Source organism: Bactrocera neohumeralis, chromosome 3, assembly GCF_024586455.1.
Source record: "Bactrocera neohumeralis isolate Rockhampton chromosome 3, APGP_CSIRO_Bneo_wtdbg2-racon-allhic-juicebox.fasta_v2, whole genome shotgun sequence".
NCBI lineage: Eukaryota > Metazoa > Arthropoda > Insecta > Diptera > Tephritidae > Bactrocera > Bactrocera neohumeralis.
The window spans coordinates 234,966-255,116 of NC_065920.1; the positions used below are offsets into that span (position 1 = coordinate 234,966).

General features: G+C 33.3%; 3 protein-coding genes across 11 annotated transcripts in view; 2 read left to right on the forward strand and 1 right to left on the reverse strand.

Annotated features, from left to right (window-relative positions):
- The window catches only part of LOC126752977 (embryonic polarity protein dorsal), a 20,766-nt gene extending 18,790 nt beyond the window's left edge, over positions 1-1,976 (forward strand). The window contains exons 9-11 of one of the 3 annotated variants that reach the window (XR_007666075.1): positions 60-661; positions 724-1,120; positions 1,880-1,976. Coding sequence is in view for 2 of the 3 variants with exons in the window: in XM_050464058.1 (XP_050320015.1) it covers positions 60-661; positions 724-1,032 (911 nt within the window). In the remaining variant the exon portion in view is untranslated. Of the gene's footprint in view, positions 1-59; positions 662-723; positions 1,360-1,879 lie in introns of those variants that run through there. The other 2 variants (XM_050464058.1, XM_050464059.1) reach the window with 2 other exon arrangements.
- On the reverse strand, positions 1,639-10,582 carry LOC126752981 (uncharacterized). Of its 4 annotated transcripts, none has more exons than XM_050464070.1 (6): positions 10,356-10,582; positions 5,121-5,383; positions 4,018-4,711; positions 3,593-3,949; positions 3,390-3,523; positions 1,639-2,141 (listed from the first exon to the last, which is right to left on the reverse strand). In XM_050464070.1, the coding sequence occupies exons 2-6, from the start codon at positions 5,360-5,362 to the stop codon at positions 1,859-1,861; spliced, it is 1,710 nt and encodes a 569-aa protein (XP_050320027.1). In that variant the 5' UTR covers positions 5,363-5,383; positions 10,356-10,582; the 3' UTR covers positions 1,639-1,858. The 4 variants fall into 4 exon arrangements, with proteins under 4 accessions (XP_050320027.1, XP_050320026.1, XP_050320025.1 ...); XM_050464069.1 differs by having other exon boundaries at positions 10,248-10,582; XM_050464068.1 differs by having other exon boundaries at positions 10,158-10,582.
- Positions 6,699-20,151, forward strand: part of LOC126752979 (dorsal-related immunity factor Dif-like) — a 17,051-nt gene continuing 3,598 nt past the window's right edge. For 2 of the 4 annotated variants that reach the window (XM_050464066.1, XM_050464064.1), the window contains exons 1-6: positions 6,699-6,950; positions 7,031-7,136; positions 17,602-17,649; positions 17,781-18,203; positions 18,275-18,660; positions 18,763-18,835. In XM_050464066.1, coding sequence (XP_050320023.1) covers positions 7,118-7,136; positions 17,602-17,649; positions 17,781-18,203; positions 18,275-18,660; positions 18,763-18,835 — 949 coding nt within the window. In that variant the 5' untranslated portion in view covers positions 6,699-6,950; positions 7,031-7,117. Of the gene's footprint in view, positions 6,951-7,030; positions 7,137-10,977; positions 11,411-17,601; positions 17,650-17,780; positions 18,204-18,274; positions 18,661-18,762; positions 18,836-20,151 lie in introns of those variants that run through there. The other 2 variants (XM_050464063.1, XM_050464065.1) reach the window with 2 other exon arrangements.

Sequence of the window (20,151 nt, forward strand, 5' to 3'; positions counted from 1 at the left end):
TGTTACGTTATGTATAGTATATTTGGACACGCATGCTATAAGTTTATGTTGATTTGCAGAAGCATCACCCCAACCATTTAACTTATATCGCGGAACTTCGGAGATGACTCCATCTCCCCAGCCTTTATCACCGCCGAATAATTACAATCATCCAAATACACCATCACCATATAACATGACTGCAGGAGGAAATACACCATTGATGTCGCCTAGCCATCAATATCAAGGGAGCACCGCGGTCGGGGGAGTTCCACCAAATACTGATACAATGCCCATTCCACTAGAGATGCATAATGAGTTTAACTCATATAGAGGTGGTCAGCCACAGCCAGTACAACTCCATTCGCGGCAGTATGTGCGTCATTCTGAACTGCTACAACAGCAGGACTCACATCAACAACCACAGCATAATCAGCATCAGCCACAGCAGCAGGAATATCATAATCTTCTTTACGGCAATACAGGGGCAACAAATTGGGAGGAAAAGTATTCTAATGTGCTACCGGTAATGGGCAATATGAGCACAGCAGCAGCAATAGCAATGAATAATCTTAATGCAAACAACAACCAGTTCAATTTGCAGAATTTGTTAACGGCGACAGCCACTGCTATGTCAGCTGAAACGCAAAATCCGCATTGGAATTTTCCACCAAATCATGAGGTGCTTAAAGAAATACCACTATTTTTTAATGTGAAATAAATTTTACCTATTTCCAATCCTAGCAGAATGCACAACTACAGCAACAACATCAGCATCAAATGCAAATTCAACAACAGCAGTCACCGCAATCACCATTCCAGCAACCATCGAATAACAATCACGATGCGACAATGGTAAACTTGTCAAGGAGCAACAACGCAAACATTGCGAACATTGTTGATACTGTCGGAGACGGTGATCAGGGACCAACGATAAGTAACTTATTGAATTTCGATAGTGGGCAGCTTGTGCACATCAATTCTGAGGAACAGCAAATGCTTCGACTCACCTCCGAAGAACTCAGACTCTCCAATTTGTCTATATCGTCGTGACGATGAAGTGTAGTACATCATTAGTTTAAGGAAACCCCTAATATTGCATATTATTTTTGGCCCCAAAACCGCATCAACTCACATAAGGGTATGTATGGGTTGATGTTTAAGGTGATTGAAAAAATAAATGCCATACGTACATGTCACGTCATAGCACCTCTTACGGGCACCCTTATACATATGCATGTGAGTGTGTAATTGCGAGAGAAAAACTTACGAAATTAAAATATAAATTTATCAGTGTTTAGTCATTGAGTTGTGCTTAGGTTTAATCGTTTTCTATTGTATGTAGTATATTGATCCAAAAATTAAATAACAAATTATTGATATTTTTCTTTCTACTTCAAACACTGTAGTCGTAAACGTGAGTGTTTTTGTTGTAACGGCACGTACTACACGTTGGTAGATTTCTCTTGCAATAGTCATTGGCCGATGACGCTAAATATTGATTGGACCACCTTCGTATAAAGCCGGCTCGGCCGTAAATTATCCCTACCTTACCTATTTATTTTCCACCTAACAACATGAATAATGTTCGGTTTGGACGCATTGGAAAAATTTCTGCGAAGTGCGACTATTATTCAAGATTAATTATTTCTCGAGATATTTACTCAATAATTATTATTTATTTGTCTTGTTCAAAGTTTTTTGTATAGTGCATATATAGTACATACATATGTACTTACGATCTTCTTACATTTTGCTACATGTATGTATGTGCACATATGCAGCATCTTTTTGTCAATTTAAAACAAAATATATAAAATAATAAAATAAATTAAAGAATATCAATTAAAAGTAAAAGGAAACTGCTATCTAATCATTGCTAACGTTTAACAATATTTAGTGCCTTTTCGAGTGTGAGGCCAAACGGAAATGTTTTAATCTTCGGTGGTGGTGTCGCGGGTAGTGTACAATAAGCAATCCAATGCACCAGATGCAGAGTGGCACGTTGATATGCAATCGAATTGTTCCAGCAACTACGTATACGGTTCCCCAATGTAGCAGCCAAACATTGTTGCAGAGTTTCTACTTCGCGGGATAGATTTGCGACTTCTTTGCGCAAATGTGACTCCACTTCCAAGCAATTGTCCAAAATCAGTGTTTTCCTTAAAAGCAGTACAAATGAGTAGAGTACGGTATTCAATGTGATATGTATAGGAAATGCAGCAATTTTAAATCTACTATACTAGTATGTTATATTTTTCAATATTATTATTATAAATAAATAAGCCTGTATATGTATAAGTCTCCAAATAAAGGTTATAAAGGTTTTGGTGTAATTTATAATACACTCCTCTCTGATGTTCAACTTGGTGTTAATAACAACAAGCTTGCAGTAGAACTTCGCAGCCAGTAACTGAGATTACTCTGAGGCTATATGGTTAGTATTGAATAATGTTAATTTGTTTCAAAATAATACTTACACACTAAATTCTATTAATGAATGTCTGTAGTGTTATTGGTACTCTGTCCATGAAAATTCTTGCGTTTTTTATAATTATATCCAGCTATACATATGTACGTATGTGAGTATAAGTATGTAGTTTTTAGGATACGATTTTCGGGAAAAAGAATTGTCGCAACCATAGTGTTTATTGGAGTATGTATGTACATATTTGCATATCGCTCATGATACATAACTCGAAAAAGTCGATTTTTAAAGAGAGCAGTTTTCAATTATCTCTTATTTAGCAAATATAGCAAAACACCACAAGTTAACATATATGTATATATTGGACAACATGCTGAACGTAAGTGGACTAAATAGAGTGTACTAAAGGATAAACGTCTCCACTTTGAATTAAAAAATTAAAAGCAATTTCCCTGTCATAAGTTGAATGTGTTGTTATTGACGAAAAAAGTCATTCGACGATTGTAATTTTGACAACAATACTGTCCCAAAACACAATAATACTGTTTACAAGAAATTTAGCAATTTGAGAAATTTAATTACCTTTTTGCCAATATCGTTATAGCGCAAAATGTCTCGTTCTTCTGAAAAGAACTATACGCGATGACAATTCTGGCTAACTGAGATGTGCCGTTGCTATCGTTAAATAAGTGCGACATAACAAGTGAAATAACGGCACATTCTTATCTCGACGGTTTATTTTACCATGCATCAGAATGCAATTTTTACACAATATGGTCAATGACATTGTACACATTTCTGCATACTCAACTTAAAAATAGCGTTTTTTGAGTTACGACACTATTCATGTAAATGAGCGATATGTAAATGTGCATATGTATTAAAATATGAAAAATTATTAACAGAACCGATTCAATTTATTTGTATAGTTGCCTTAAGATCAATTAAGAATTCATCTTAATATTATTCACACAATACTTACTGTTTCAATTCATTTATTTCCCATTCAAACGACTCCAGCTTAGTGAGCGCAGTGGTTAAAGCATCGTTCTTCTCCTTAATTTCATTCTGTAACTTTTCTTCCTTTTGCAAGGATTCATTATTTACTTCACAAATCTGAAATAGTACATTGTCCGAAAATAAGTGATAAAATAGAATTTACAGTGCGCATTTTAAGTAGTTTACTTCATTAATTAATTCTTTCTTCTGTGCTTCTAGGGCTTGCACTTTACGTTGCTCACTGGACAAATTCGCCTGTAACTCCCTCTGTTGAGCCATTGCTTTAAATAGGTCAGACTTTGTCTGAGAAAGTATTGCATTGAGACCGTCGAATTCTTGTTCTTTGATTTGGATTTGTTGTTCGAGTAGCGCTTTGTCCGCCTTTAAACTAATCAGTGAAGTCGTAAGACTCTCGCAAGAAGATTTGGTGTTGTTTATATCTTCTAAGGATCGTTTCAACTGAACACTAAGCTCATCATTGCGTTTCTGTTCAACACGAAAGAGGGTATTGAACACATGGAGCTGGTTCTTCGCTTTAATTGACTTTTAGAGTAGAAAATTTTATAAAATCCATGTTTAACAAATAAATAGAAACACGATCTTAGACTTACACCACGTTTTAGGTTGTTTACCTCCTCCATAAGCCGTTTTACTTCGTCTCGACGCTTTCGCCAGGCGTTTAACATGATTGTTGCAAAAATACGCATTCCGGCTACCTTTGGATCGCGATCCTGAATTACATAATAATAATTGTTCTGATCGAACATTTTGTTTACCAATGAAGTTTGGCTGGATACGCCCATGAGACCTGCTATATCAGAGGTTCTATTCGGCATTAAAGCACTGGGATTTGTTGAAAGTCCACCCAGCGATTGCGATTGTGGGGAAGCTAATAACGAGTAATTGTTTGCATTGTCCCGACGAGTTCGCTTCAAATCCATTTGCGTAATCGACTTACGGATACGAAAATTCAAAATAGCTGCTGTATTTTGACCTCGCAAGTAGAGTTGAGTTGTAGATGAGTTTGATGTCCTCGTGGCAAGTTCGAGATTTCGGGAAATATGATTTCTACACTGCTGCAGTTGCACCAAATTCGGAGTGGTCAAAGGCTGAACTTCAGTTTCAGATATTGTAGTTTGTTTTCTGAGCTTGTATTCAGGATTGTCTACCTGAACTTTTAACCTTGGAGATAAGGTGCACACGACGTTTGGTTTTGATAAAGTGGACGATGGGGACGGCTTTCGTAACGGGACACGAGGAATTTGAGATTTCAAACAGAGCGTAGTGGTGTTCTTTTGCTGCACACTGTGTAGATACGTTTTGAGTGAGGGCGTGTACGAAAAAACATGGGATTAATCTGTGTGGAGACTAAATTCTGATTTTTTCCTTATTTTATTATACAAGTGTCTTTTTAATTCGATTTATGCCAATATTATTTGATTATCGAACTAATGCGAAATTTTAACGCAATTCTGTTGCACAAAGAAAACCCGAAAATTTTTATATTTACTGCTTTTGAAATTTTCAGTGTCGAAAAACTGCACAATGAGAGAACTGACTGAAAAGTCATAGCTCAAGTTGCTATAAACTTATGTATGTGCATAAAAATGTATAAAAAGTAAGTGAAGTTAAACGAATCTTAGCAAGTAAGCTAAAACTTTTGTGTATCAAAAAAATTGATTCGAAAGTAATGTCACAGACCTGCAATACTCACCCAACTTTTAAAGCCACTTTTTTTTGATTTCGTCGTCCAGTAGATTTGCGCGGCTTTTTAATCTTACATGTATGCATCGGATTTTTTTCACACCTAGTTGAATTCTGAAGAGGGCTTCGAGGCTCCCCACCAGGGCTTGGAATTCCACTAGTAGAGGATCGATCAGTAGAGACTCCGTCCGTTTCGCTTAAATTTTCAATGGCCAAAGTTAGAGGTGGAATAGTGGTGAGTATTTCTGGCATATTGAATAATAAAACTTGAAGCTGTGGAAATGAATAATTTCTGAAGATGTTAATAAATGCAATAAATAAACAGATACAAATTCAATTGAGTTTGACACAGTTTTCGTTTTATGTTCTAAGAGTTTTTCAAATTCTTTACTATGATCTTTATTATTCCTTATTGCAAAGTGCTTTTGTTTTAAAGTATTTCACAACTTTTCGACATCTTTGTAAATAGTTAAGAAATGAAGTATGTATAAACAGTTATTCCAGGTTCAATTTAAAAATGTATGCATATTGCCACGGCGACTGAGTTTTATAAAGATTATGCTGCCGGTTCAAAGTTTCCAAAAAAGCTGCCATGATATTGGTTTGACATTCCATACCTACTATATTAACACTCAGAAGAGATCCTGATTAGACCACAAGCGCTAACATGAATCTCACCATAATTTTTTATACACATATCTGCAGCCACCACTTGTGATCACTGATTTTCAAATACAGTAAAGTAATTGCGGTAAATCATATTCATACCTACGCTACAACCAGTCCTTACATACATACGCACATGCATTTATGTATAATAACTACATACATACATACATATGTATGTACATTCAAACAGGTGGATTTTATATAATCGCTCTTGTGCTGCAGTTCTTTTTAAACATACGCAATCAAATGTATGTACACATTTACTATGTATATTTATTGAGACACAATATGTACATATATACATATGATCATTAAAGGAACCGTTCTTACACTTCATTAACCGCGAATAAATTGAATGAATTTTACAGTTAGTAGCACAGAATTCGTACGTATGTACATACGTGTATATAATACTTAATTTAGATGTTATCTTTCACATTGTAGATACATATCTATGAATTTTTTGTGTATGTGAAGAAAAAATTGACAGCAGACAAATGGCTGACTGGTCCAGTATACTCAGTTAGATTAACCGATTTAAAATAGTTTTATCTTTTCCATACATGCACATACATATGTATATGTATGTACGTATTTATGTATACATACATACATATGTTCTATTATGTTTGAATGACCGCTTATACAGCTCGCACATGTCTATTTAAAGTGTCTTCATATAAACACGAAAATTCAAACCTATGTTTAATATAGTAGGCCATTGGCCTTTATAAAAATCTATGGATAGAACCGAAGGAGTTTTCCATGCTGACCTAACGTAGTAGGTATATCAAAGCACTGAGACAGTAATGCGTTTGCGCGGATTTCCTTTTTGCTTGGATGTCTGTAGGAATCGGGGAGATTGGCAAGAACACTGAGTTATTGGCATTAACAGCACCCGTAGCCGCTAAATGTTTCATTGTCTGTTCGGCTACGACGGCAATCGGTTGATTTGAAAATATCGAACGGAAAATCAATTAGGTACTATAAATACTTACTTACTTAAATACATATGTATGTATGCATGTACTTATGTAGATGGAATTATAAAGAAATAGTGCTACCGCTACTCCAGTAATTTACGTTGATTTTATATAAACGAATTGATCGAAACGATTGCACTGCAATAAATACAAAACGGTTTAAGCTCGAAAAACGTGTGTGATAATATGTACGTACATCCAAAATTGTTAAAATAGAATTGTGAAAAATATAAATTATTGTTTTTCAATGTAATTGTATTAAATACAGACACAGGCGATCGGAATATTTTGGTAATTAACTGCTTCTGTATATAAGGATATTAACTACTTTTCTGTAGTAAAACGACGTCACTCGATGGAAAACGATATTATGGGTAAGAAAAAAAGAAATATACCTGTAAGTCTTGTACTTACATATGTAAGCATATACATCGAAATTATTTTCAAATAAATTTTACTAATAACTGTGAATTATATGGGCATAAATATGAATATATTCATCACAAATACTTGACGGAAGCGGTATTAGAACTTCACTTCATTTCGATTTCAGCAAAGTGATCGCAATCAAAGTTCAGAAAAGATCTGATTTCTTCCAATCAGTAATAGTTATTCAGCTAATACATATGTGTGTGTGGTATATAATTCCTGTTATCCCAATATGTACGGGTCCATTTCCGTTTTATATAAGAAAATTTATTTCAAATAGACGAAAAAGTTTCAATAGCCGGAAAAGTATTTTCATATTTCTAATCGAACTGGCATTCTTTCCCTTTTATACAAAAATTTCAAAATATAGCGATTTTTTCATTAATTTTTCTCGGTTTTGAACAGCTGTAACTTTCTTTCAACTTCCCCAAATTTAATTTTTTTTTTTGGTTAAATGAAGCTTAAAATCTCACTTTTCCAGCAATATATGATACAATGTGAAGGTATACGACTGCAACGACATATATTGACTTAAGCATATTGATATATTTAGGATGTATTAAACTTGGATTTCCTTTAATATTTGAGGATATTTTTTTATTTCGAAGGTTTCAGGGCAATTCATGAAATTCATTACAATAAAATAATTATTTGCTGAATGATTGATTATTAAAATGTAAATTTATTTCAATAAACTACCTAATTTAATTTTTTACTATATTCGTCTCAAAATAATAATTAGTAAATCGTAAAAATATTTCAAACCAATTAACAATATATGTTTTCGATAATATTATATACATATATATTTACATATATACAAACAGGTATATTATATGTATAAATAGTATAACATATACATTTATATGTACATACATTTATGTGTACTTACTATAGTATATAAGTGGCAGTGCATTAAACGAGTGGATTATTTACGTTTTTGCTTTATACTTAAATATCACAAATAATAGAATTCGGTAAATAGACTATAAATATGAAATCGTAGAATATATTGAAGTGAAGCTCGCAAATATATGCATGTCTGATAGTATTCAACAACATTGCAATTTTTGAATGGCTTAGGTAACCTTTCAAGGAATATTTAAACATCCAAAATTTGTATGTAAATAGTGCAAAGAAAAACTTTTTTTTGTTAAAAGTTAACGAATTTTTGTTATGTAGTTTTGATGTACATACATATTTAAGTAAGATGCCTTAGTAGTTATGGTATCAGGCCTTAAAATGTACACATATAATTTAAATGGCGAATTTGCGTGCATAACAAAATAGTATGAACTATTTACAACCACATTTTGCCCTATTAAAAACCGAAAAGCATGGGTTGCATAACCCATAAACTCATTAAAGCTATGAATCATGCTTTTAATTCGGGGAACCCGACTAGTTTCTATGCCCGTTGTCTCTCTAAAAATTAAATAAATAGATTCAATTTACCTCTTATTCACTTCTCTATTCGTTATATGCATTTGTATAAGTGATGGATAAACTTGTAGATATTCCTCGTTTCAGCAAGTAAAATATAAAACAAATAAGTATATGAGAATAAAATTCCATATGTGACCTGGTCTACGGAAAGGGGGCTTAGGTGTCAAAAAATCAATTTTTAACAATTACAATTAAAAAAAAAAATATTTTTAACAGCTGTTTCCCAGAAAACTAGTTTTCGCACGTTAGCTCCCTTTTCGTAGACCAGGTCACATATACATATGTATATAGCCAAACCTACTATTTTCCTTTACGCGAGTAGGAATTTTGCGATCTTTAAATGAAACTGATCGATCAGGTTTGCACATAAGATCACACCAACTAAATTATGTTACTCTTCGCTTACGTAATTGGCTGCCCTGCTTGCAATTTAATGTCGGAAAAAAACATGAATGCAGACAAGCAATTGTCTCCAATGTACTAGTGTAGAAACTGTTAGGACTGAACTAGTAAGTTTCCTTTAATGTTATAAAGTTGCACACACTTGTATGTATATGAACATAAACAATTGTTTAAATTAAATACATTACTCGTGCATTATATATATATATAAATATATATACTTATGTATATAGTACCTATAATATACAGATGTAGAAATATTTTCGAACAATTCGGTTTGCACACATGCATACTTATGTATGTATATGTATGCAGACGGTGTGCGATTATGCGGAAATAATATTGGGTAAGTATACGCAACGTTGTACCAAACAATTGTTAATAAATATACATATGTATACATATAGCAGATGCGAAGAAATCACTCAATTATATATAATATTCGATTCTATTCACAGTTAATCTAGACTAGAATAGAAGGCGTATCTTGGTATTATATCTTAATTTAAACTATTCTTTGAAACTTTGCTATTTATTAAATTAAAAAAATCTAAAAATTTAATTTTGTTACAACAACAAATAACTAGGAAATCTTCTAATGAGCCTCCTAAGTACGAAAGTTCTTCCAAAATATCTACTTAATGGCATAAATCTAACTACCGCCCTTTAGCATTCTCGAATCTAAATTAGCTCTATGTAACGGAGGCAAATAATTTGATCTACGCAAATATCTTTTCTAGGAGACATTGAAGAATTTAACAGTAACGCGCACAATGATTGTTCCAAATCGAATCATTTGAATTATTTTCAAGTTTTTAAATGTATATCACATAGCAGTGCGACTGCAGAGCTGGACTTTTCATCCCTTCAAAATATAGAACTCGAGAAAATCAACATGTCTTTTCATATACATATGTATGTAACAATTCCTATGTTAATTATAAGGTTTTTTTTAACGCAAAAATTAAAATAGTGTTCATTTGCTCTTTCCATCAGTAATAGCATACTGTTTATAAATTAGAAGTACGAATTGCAGAGTAGTAAAAGTCATGCTATACAATCTTCGAGAGTCTTTCATTGGTATTATTGAATTATTCTCTTAGTGACTATATACATACATATGCTTCACGACCACACTAAAGGTGAATCACATTCGGAAGCATGCCATTTATTAGTACGTGTATAATAACTTGCTGTAGTTTGTTTACAGGTCAATATCATGCAATTTAAATGTTCCGCAACTTGAAAACCAGTTTAGAGTTCGACAAAGTTATTGCGTCACACAGTCCAGCAAAGTACCGAAGCAAATAACAAACCGTTGTCCACAATCAGCCACCAAAGAGACTTTACAACTGGTTTCGTATTTTTGCCACAATAATTGCAAAAACCAACAACATTTAAAAGGAAGCCACTAATACAAATACTATAAATCTGACTGCGTTTTAGCATTGTAAAATTGACTCTCTCCCTCTCACTTTCGAAGCACTATTCCGCATAATGAAAACAAAAACTGGTCTACATTATTTGACTAGTAAAAACGTGTTTGATTTTTAAAATAATATAGCATGAAAGCTTTTATAAGCTCTGAATTTGTCGAACAGAACCTAACAAGCGACCAAACCACACACAGCTAGTGAGAGAACAACTGTCAAGAGATCGCTTAAATCAAAACACCGATCAAAGCAGTATATGCATTGTCCAAGATTTGGTATTAAATTATTATTAAAAGTAAATATGTATATGGGGGCACACAATTAAACTGATATGCATACTTAAGCATTATATACATATAGTATGTACATACATATGTATGCTATATGTGAGCGCATACTTACATACTAGTATGTAACCACAAATAAATATAAGTATGTGCATGCACGGGAGGAAGGGAGGCGATAAAAAACGTTGATAATTTTGCTGCTCAGCAATAGCTTACTGCGGGTCGAACTCAGTTGAAGACGCGATTCAGTGCTCGGCGGACAACGTGATTAAACAATTCGAGAGTGAAATTAGAAACACTAAATAACATTGAACAATTTATTCTTCTACCTTTTCTAAGTAAAATCGTGTAATAGTTTGCGGCTGTATCCATTACTCTGTACTACAAAATCGAAGCTAAATTGAATTCATAAGTGTAACCAGTAGCGCAAATTATCAGAGATTATTCCATGCATACATACATATGTATGTATGTTAGCCGATACCGCATGTATTAGTAAAAATAATATATCTAACATAAGCACATATTGTATATATGTATGTACATATGTAGATATATACACTAGTGTGGTGCGCATTGTGCGAAATATCATTGCGATGAAGTGTTAAATGAACAATTAAAAAATATTCAGTTACGAGTTAAGTGGAAAAAGTGAGTTGGCAATATTAACATAGTATATTATATTAGATGAAAAATAATCCAATCGCAAAACAGCAGTTTTAGCCACTTTTAATAATGACATATACAAACTTATATGTACGCCTTTATTCCATACTAAGGAAAACGAAAATAATATTCAAAGTCTGTGAGTTAAAAGAAAGCATATTACAATGAAGGTACAATTCCATATGTGCTCGTACTTCATAAAGTTACTGAGAGTATTTAATGATTTTTGTTACAGCAACATGAAAGCAATTCTCAAAAAATCACTTCTAAGCAAGTACATATGTATGTAAATATGAATATATAATAATATATACATATGTATTTACCTTTTTCAAATGAATATGTTAATGTTTGTGTGAGATCTCTGGTGCATTTTCCTGTAAGCAATCGTCGTAGACAAGAGCGTTAAGTGCGTGATGTGATCATCTGTCAGATAGGGTCCTAATAATTAATATCAAATTGGGAAAAGGTAGAATTGTAGGTGTACTATTTACATAAGCTTGTCATGAGAGAAGCCTTTCATAAATCCCATCGGCCACTTGGAGGCGACCCTCAACTTTTAAGACGTTTTATTTGTCGATTGACATCATGCCTAGACTAGTTGCAATATAATTATTTGCATTTGTATATGTACGTACATATATTTATTATGTATGTATGTATATCTAGGTTTGTAATAGTTTACGTATTTATGAACATACATAAATACAATGTATCAAAAATGCATATGTACATTCTTTGTAAGTATATATTTCAAGATGCTCATAGAAATAAAGTCGCAATAACAGATACTGACTACATACATACTTACTATGCATGTACAGAAATGCATCTGCACATTATCAGTATGTGCTCTTACAAGAGAGTAACTAAAAGCATCCGAACTAATAATGCATATATTATTTACATATTTTTTTTGGTAGGTTCTTTATGCCGTATAAGCTTTATGTCACGTAAAATCATTGCTGAATTATTATTGATGCAGTTGATGAAAGTATTTTTGCTTTGCTTATACAACAGGCATTATCTTTTACATAGCAATATTATACCTCAAAAAGTAGATAAAATTACTTTTATGAAAACAAAACATTCTACGACATTTTGCTAGTCTTTGAAAATATCCAAAATCTGAAATTAACTAAGTGCACTTTCCACATTTTGAAATACTTCGTTTTGGGCTTTACAGTAAATGTGTATACTCTGAAGCTACGGAAAACAAACCTAGTTCTTTGGGACAGAATTGTTATGCCTTAGCTAAAAAAAGCTAACGCAGCAACATGCCTCTCACAATCTTCTTTGAAAGTTTATTTACCACTTTTGTTACAAATGTTATTAATGCAATACTGAATATATACATATATAGTATGTGTGTGGAGTGTGGATTAAAATAAAGAAAAATATTCTCAATTTGAATTGCACTATGCCAAATGCGTGTGTATGTTGTGTATGAGGGAATAACCCCGGATTTGCTTTATTCAAGGGGAAAATGTTGAATATTTAAAGAAAGTATTGGTTATCTGGTTCCAATTATTTTGAAACGCCTACGAGTATTGTTAGTTAATAACTTCTGTTTGCTGTTGCAAGTTATGGGTGAAGTATCAGTAAGCCAAAACAGCTAGTTCTGTATAATTAAAAGTTCGCTTAAGCTAGCCATTTACTACGTTACTTTTACTTCACTACTAGTATTAACAATAATTCCATCTTGTCAGTCGACTGTCTTGTTTCCAAGCAACTAATATTTTTTAATGATTTATTATATGAGAAGATTTCGGTCAAACATTAATGAAATAAAATAATGGTGTTATAGTTTTCTATGTAGTTGGAATTTCTGGTTGTGAATTAATAAATTTCGAACCGATATTATTAGCAACCGCTAAATGATAAGATCAGACGCTGGTCGACGACCTAATCTAAAATGCGATATGCATTTAGGTAGAATAGTTATCCAATAAAACGAATTGTTATACATATGAACATACATTTTTATATTTAAAAATAATTAAGTAAAAATTTTTAAAATTATTCAATTTGTATCAGACACACAGACATTTTTATTTGTATGTGCATTCAATAATTTTAGATGATGCAAAACTTCAACCTCCCAGGTTTTCCTTTATCAGTATTATTTTTGTTCGGGGTGAAGATTGAAATCTTGTCGTGCGTATGTATATTACAAGTAGGTTCGCTTGTAGTTTCCCTTACGTTGATTGTCAAATCGGTTAAAAAATATTTAATATATTTTTTACTCTTTGTATTACTGTATCGCTAAGTAATTTAAACAGTTTAAGCACTTGTATGTCACATTTTATACACAAAAACCGATTTCCACAACACTGCGTAACATTAAAGGTACTCCTTAAAGCAGGCTGTCATTTAGGCAATCGATTGGAAAATTGCACCTCTCAAGCGCAAGTAATTCATAAATAAAGCAATAAGAAACTGCCTTTAAACTTTGGCACTCATATATGTATGTATGTATACCTGTGTACAAAATGCCACATAATTCACACATAACTGTTAATATAGTATACATATGTATGCATATGCACCATACCTACATATGTACATGCATATGTAGTCCGGTAACGATTTTGGCTACATGCTTACATGTATGTATATACTATTTTTGAACTTGATCATTACGGAAATCACTTGCTATATGTATGTACGTACCTGTACATTTGTATATACGTTTGCTATAGTGAATTGGCTTTAAAAGCAAAATATGAATATTTCATGTTGGAAACTAGTATTTTTAACATTTCTTTTATCGAGTTTTAGTTTTAAACCAAACGCGAATGTTGAATACCAATAACAGTTTAATAAATTTACATTTTCACTTAGAAAACTATTTATATCAATATATACATATATATACATATATTTAAAAACACTTTGTGAAGTGACATTTTTGTTAGTATGTAATCTGTATATATGTGTAGATATGGAATTGGATGTTAAGAGAATTGTTAACTCTGTAATTAAATAATTTTCAGTTTTTGTTTTAATTGAATATATAAATATAACATAGATACCATCTGCGCATCCGACTGTATGTATGTATATATGTATGTTTTGTACCCAAAGATAAATATATTGCGATAGATAATTTTTAGTTTAAACATTGGCAATATGCGTAAATAAAACTATACATATGCCAAACAATTTTATTTCTTAGTCAATAGTACGAACTTAAATAATGTACATATGTCCTTACCATATACTATATACATACATACATCCGTATACCTGAATCTGTATTTGTTTAAATGAACATTTGTTCATTTGTTTAATTGTTGCATATAAGAAGGTGCATACATACACATGTTCATCAGTGCAGATGCCGAAAAGAATTTTTCTCTATTTTTGACGAATTAAGAAAGTATACATGCTGTTTTTGTTAAAAGGTGTTCTGGTACAGAATTAACATACGAACAATTTAGTTTACAAATTCTGAAATGTATGTGCTGCGAAAGTCACGGTATCGAAACAATAACAACTTGTCGAATGGGTACATGTGTGCGTGTGATTGTAGGTGTATAAGAGTCAAAATCATTTTCCTTACGTACATAGATGCACATACATATATGTACATATATGTATGTACAAAATACGTATGTGAACACTTACGTAAGTATTTCGTTAGTAAATTTATGTCTTGCAATTTCGAACCAAAAAATCATTTTCAACCGAAAATTCCTCTCCATTGCGTTAGTTTTTGTTTTAATTTTGCCATGACTATCATCGATACAAATTCAATCAATATCTATGAGTTCAACAATGTTTTGAAAGCATTTTGGTTATATGCATATGCGGATTGTGTGATTTCAGAATTCGTATGTGTTCGAAAACGCCATAAATCGGATTCAACAAGAATACATATGTACATAGTTTCCGGCATTCGGTTGACCTGAAACGATTCGTTCAATTTGCCGTGGCATTGCTCCAGCAGGTAATAGTCGTTTATTTTCTGATCGGTGGTGGCCGATGCTTTCGAAATAGAAAATACCATAGAAATAAAGCAGATCTAGTCGAATCTATAAACATACTTATAGTATGTTTGCAATATATTTACAAATACAAGTGGTATGATATGGTAGGCAAAAAGCATCAAAGTAATAAGGTGGAAGCTTTTATTTTTTCCCTAATGATATAAACAACGCTAAATGCAGCATTCTATGAAAGGACAGTGATTCACATCGCTACGCTTTTACAAATTCTAGAGCGTTTCCAAATGCCCATATTATATAATGTTCCTTGCAGGGAAACACGAACTAGTAAAGTTCGATGTTGTTATGTGGACGAAAAGCGTAAGGGTTCAGAACATATGCATTTTCTAATGGTTTTATTATACATATGTATATTTGTAGATGTGTGTGTAGGAATAAATTCATATTCATAGAAATATCAGTAAAACTTCATTTATGCACTGGGTTTATAAACTTGTTTTTGAACATCTCGCTTGTAAAAATAAAGCTTAGAGCCCGGGTAAGGACAAAGGATACTTTTTATAAGTACAAAATTTAAGTTTTAAATCATAAATGTGTGTGAGTAAAAGTTTGCAAATCCATAGATGCTTATAATATGAACTATACTGATTTTGCTCCTGAACCAGGCATTTTTTGTTTTTTTTTTTAGGACGAACCCGTCAGATATATTTAAAATCACAGAAAAAATGGCATTGACATTTTCGTCGTCAAGGCATTGCGGATACTTTGCTAGATTGTGGGCTAAGGACGCAAATGCATTCATAACAAGCCAAACGCGATATCTAGCATGAAAATATGGCGGAATAACTGGAGTGTTGATATAAAGGTCTATTTTAATTTAAGATATAAGAAATATTTTCGAAGCATTGTACAGAGCAGTGATCCTTCCTAAAAAATAATAAAATTGCAAAATATTGGGAAGGGTAGAATAGAGCTGCAACCAAATACAAAGTGCAATGAATTAAAACTGGCTTAGTAATCATTCGATGAATAATATACCACGCGCATCCCAAAAGACCGATGCCGTAACCTTGCCAGCCGATTCTTTTGTCTTTCCACGCTTGAGAACCGTTTCATAATATGCAGTCCACTAGGCTTACTATCGATTGGATTGGATTGATTTCACTGGTGCACAGCCCAAATTCAACAGAATTTTTTATCCGAAAACCAATGCTTTATTAACGCACAAAATGCTTTTTGATTTTTTTTAATCTAACATAAATTCACCCGAAATGCTATACCTCCTTAACTAATGGTCATAATCTAAATAACAGAAATCATATAGATGGTATTAGTAGTACTACCTATGTATGTAACAGCCACAGTAAAACGTGGACGGGTCCTCTAGTATTTGTACAAAATTAATGATATTAGCTTTGAATTTATGGAGTATTTCTACAGATCGCCGTATGACACTTAGATTTCCCATGTCCAATCGAAGCACGCACGTAGATTAATATACAAGTATTTGTGCATACACATATCGATATACAGTGGAAAACAAAAGTCCAATATCGACGCATATTACACGTGTCTGAATGCTTTTAGGATATAATAAAAAAGTTAACATCTGTCCAAATTACTCATATTATTAGCAAAGAGTGTTTTCTCGAGAGTATATGTAGGACTAAACTGAATAGCTAAGCACTTCTTAATTGGCGTAGACACCGCTTACGCGATTATAGCACTTAGCTAAGCACTTAGCGGAAGGTAATTTGTTAAATGTCTATTTCAGTAAGTTTAACTAAATACCAAACTTATATATTACTTTAACTCGCCAAGTTATGACATTATGAATATATACTGACCGATTTCATCAAGTGTGTTAACCCAATTTAATGTATCCTGAATATATCCACAATAAGGCAAAATGGAAATGGGGAAAATGTGTTATATTTATAGAAGTGGGCTAACACGTAGGCGTCACATGTATTCATGTAAATTTAATTATTTGAAAAATTGGCGTTAATAATACAACTACAAAATTTTTGAACATTTAAATATGATGTATAAGAAAAGTTGTCTTCCTTAGAGCAAATTTTCAAGACTTATATTTTAACGCAACAAATAATAAGTCATAGTAAAGCAATTAGATATTAGATCATTCCAATCAAATAAAAGTACTAATTATTAATAAAGTATTATTAATTAATAAAATACTTAAAAATTCCATTGATCAAATTGCAGATAACAGCCGAATTATGGATACTAGTGAGCACGAATTGAGTGATATTAGTAAGTTTTACAAAAATAAACTACTTTATGTACGGGTTTCGATAGGTACACGCAATTTAATTGTTATTTTTGTGTACTTGCGTAGTAACCTAAATAAATAAAGAAACTCTAAAAACATTGTTTGCTTTCAGTTGAGATCATATCGCCCGAACTGGATGATATTTCAACCTCTTCGAAACCTTACCTTCGTGTTGTAGAGCAGCCTTCGAGAAAACCGATGAGATTTCGGTACAACAGTGAAGGTCGTACAGCCGGAAATATACCTGGTGAGAATTCATTTCAGGAAACCAAAACATTTCCTACTGTCGAAGTCGTAGGCTACGAAGGAAAAGCGCGGATTCTGGTCTCTTGTGTTACAAAGGATAAGCCTTTTCGACAACATCCACATCAGTTGGTAGGTCAGGATTGTAAACATGGTTATTGTATAAGATATGTTGGACCCGATACCCCACTACGTGTCGAACTCAGTAATATTGGAATACGATGTGTAAAGAAAAAAGAAATTTCGGAGTCTTTAGAGATGCGTAAAAGTAGGAAAATTGACCCTTTCAAGAGTAAGTGATACATTTATACAAATATGAGACTAACGCACTTAACTGGAATATAACAAATTGCAAATTTTTAGCTGGGTTTGATCATATAACTGATCCGAATTCAATTGAATTGAATTCATTACGTTTGTGCTTTCAAGGCTTCATAAAGGTTGGGAACGGTTGGAAAGCGCTAAGCCCAGTAGTGTCGGAACCTCTCTATGACCGAAAAGCGAAAAGTGAATTACTCATTAGTCGACTTTGTAGCTGCGCAGCCACTATTGATGGAGGAGATGAAATAATTTTGCTCTGTTCGCAAGTTAATAAAGATGATGTGAAAATTCGCTTCAAAGCGATCGATAACAATCGCGAAGTTTGGCATGCATACGCTGATTTTGAACCGTCCAATGTACATAAACAGACAGCAATTGCATTTCGTACACCACGTTATCCTCAGGCAGATTTGCCAAAAACTGCCAAGGTAAAAGTAAACGATCATACACATGTGTATATACATACATACATATATGTATATGGTGTCTTCATATATGTTTAAACAATAATTTTCTTTCCTACCTTACAGACATACATTGAATTGGAAAGACCTAGTTTGGATAAACGGAGTGACGCTTTGGAGTTTGTGTTTCATGATCCAGGTACGCTATCCTTTGCCAGCATGCGTCGCAAACTTAAGCGAAAGCAAGAAGTGGATATATTTCAACATATATTGTCCATGGATAGTGAAACGACTGCAACAAAATACTCTTGCCCCCCTTCTGATATTGATTTCGATTTGGATGATAATGCCACATTATCAACAGAACGCACCGAGAGTACCGTTAGCAAGCAACATAGTTTAGATACACTTAATGAAACCGAAAGTATAGCTATAGCTCGGCGCAGAAGAGAAAGTATTACCGACGGTGATGGAGATATTGAATTTGATAGACCCAATGATATTGAATACGATTTCGAAGCGCCAACCATGAAATGTCAAGCTGTGGATGCAGACACTCAAACATCGACACCAATGGATGAGATACTTAAGCATCCATCACTAATTGAATCGCATTCATTATTCGCAGTCGATAAAATCACTGAATGGATGCACTCTAATGAGTTCGAACGAACCGACAGCTTGACAGTTGAAAACGGTGATACAACTTCAATCAGTCCAATAACAGTATATACCAACATGGCAAGTTTATCAACTAACCACACGACCATATCGACTGCTACTGACGACGACAAAACCATTACTGATCAAATGGATCAAGTGCCCGAACTCGATGATATGGTTACAGAAACAAAATCTCGACGGGGCACATTTGACAGCCCTATGATACAGAACTTGTCGTTAGGTGGGTCACCGATTTTCGACAATAAATCCATTGAAACAATGGTGGAGGTAGTCAACACAAGAGGGGAAGAGAATTTTGATGAGGCCCCAACATATAATAATTTACAAAATACTCTAAAAAATCCATTTTCTATTGATTATTTAGACACAAAAACGATTGGAGGAGCTACTAATGACGAACTTGACTTGGTGGTATTGAAAAATCCCCTCGCTCCAAAAATACGGGTAAATGTTGCCCAAACGCCTCCATCACCATCTTCTCCTCCACTACCTTTACCACCCCGTACACCCTCTCCCGGTCCTGAACAAAGCCTTCCTCCAATTCCACCGAAAAGAAAAACTTCACAAGAACTCGGTACAAACTCATCGGTCACACACAGTTCATTGGAACTTTCTCGCACAAGTAGTGTTTCCTCACGACAACCGTCACAAATAATCATTAAACGAACTCCTGATCAAAGTCCAACTAAACGACAAACTACACCCACTTCATCACCAAAGAAACGTCAAGGTTTTTTCTCTCGACTTTTTTCACGGCGCAAAAGTAAAACTGAAATAATGAGTAACGATAAATCCGTAAAAAATCAATCAACCAAAGTGACAACACTTTCT

What these genes read in the sequence shown, in the direction of transcription:
- LOC126752981 (XM_050464070.1), bottom strand. Translation starts at nt 5,362, where the DNA reads ATGCCAGAAATACTCACCACTATTCCACCTCTAACTTTGGCCATTGAA. An exon ending in TAAACAACCTAAAACGTGGT is followed by an intron (nt 3,950 to 4,017) that starts GTAAGTCTAAGA and finishes CTACTCTAAAAG; the next exon opens with TCAATTAAAGCGAAGAACCA. An exon ending in GAAATAAATGAATTGAAACA is followed by an intron (nt 2,142 to 3,389) that starts GTAAGTATTGTG and finishes ACTGCTTTTAAG; the next exon opens with GAAAACACTGATTTTGGACA.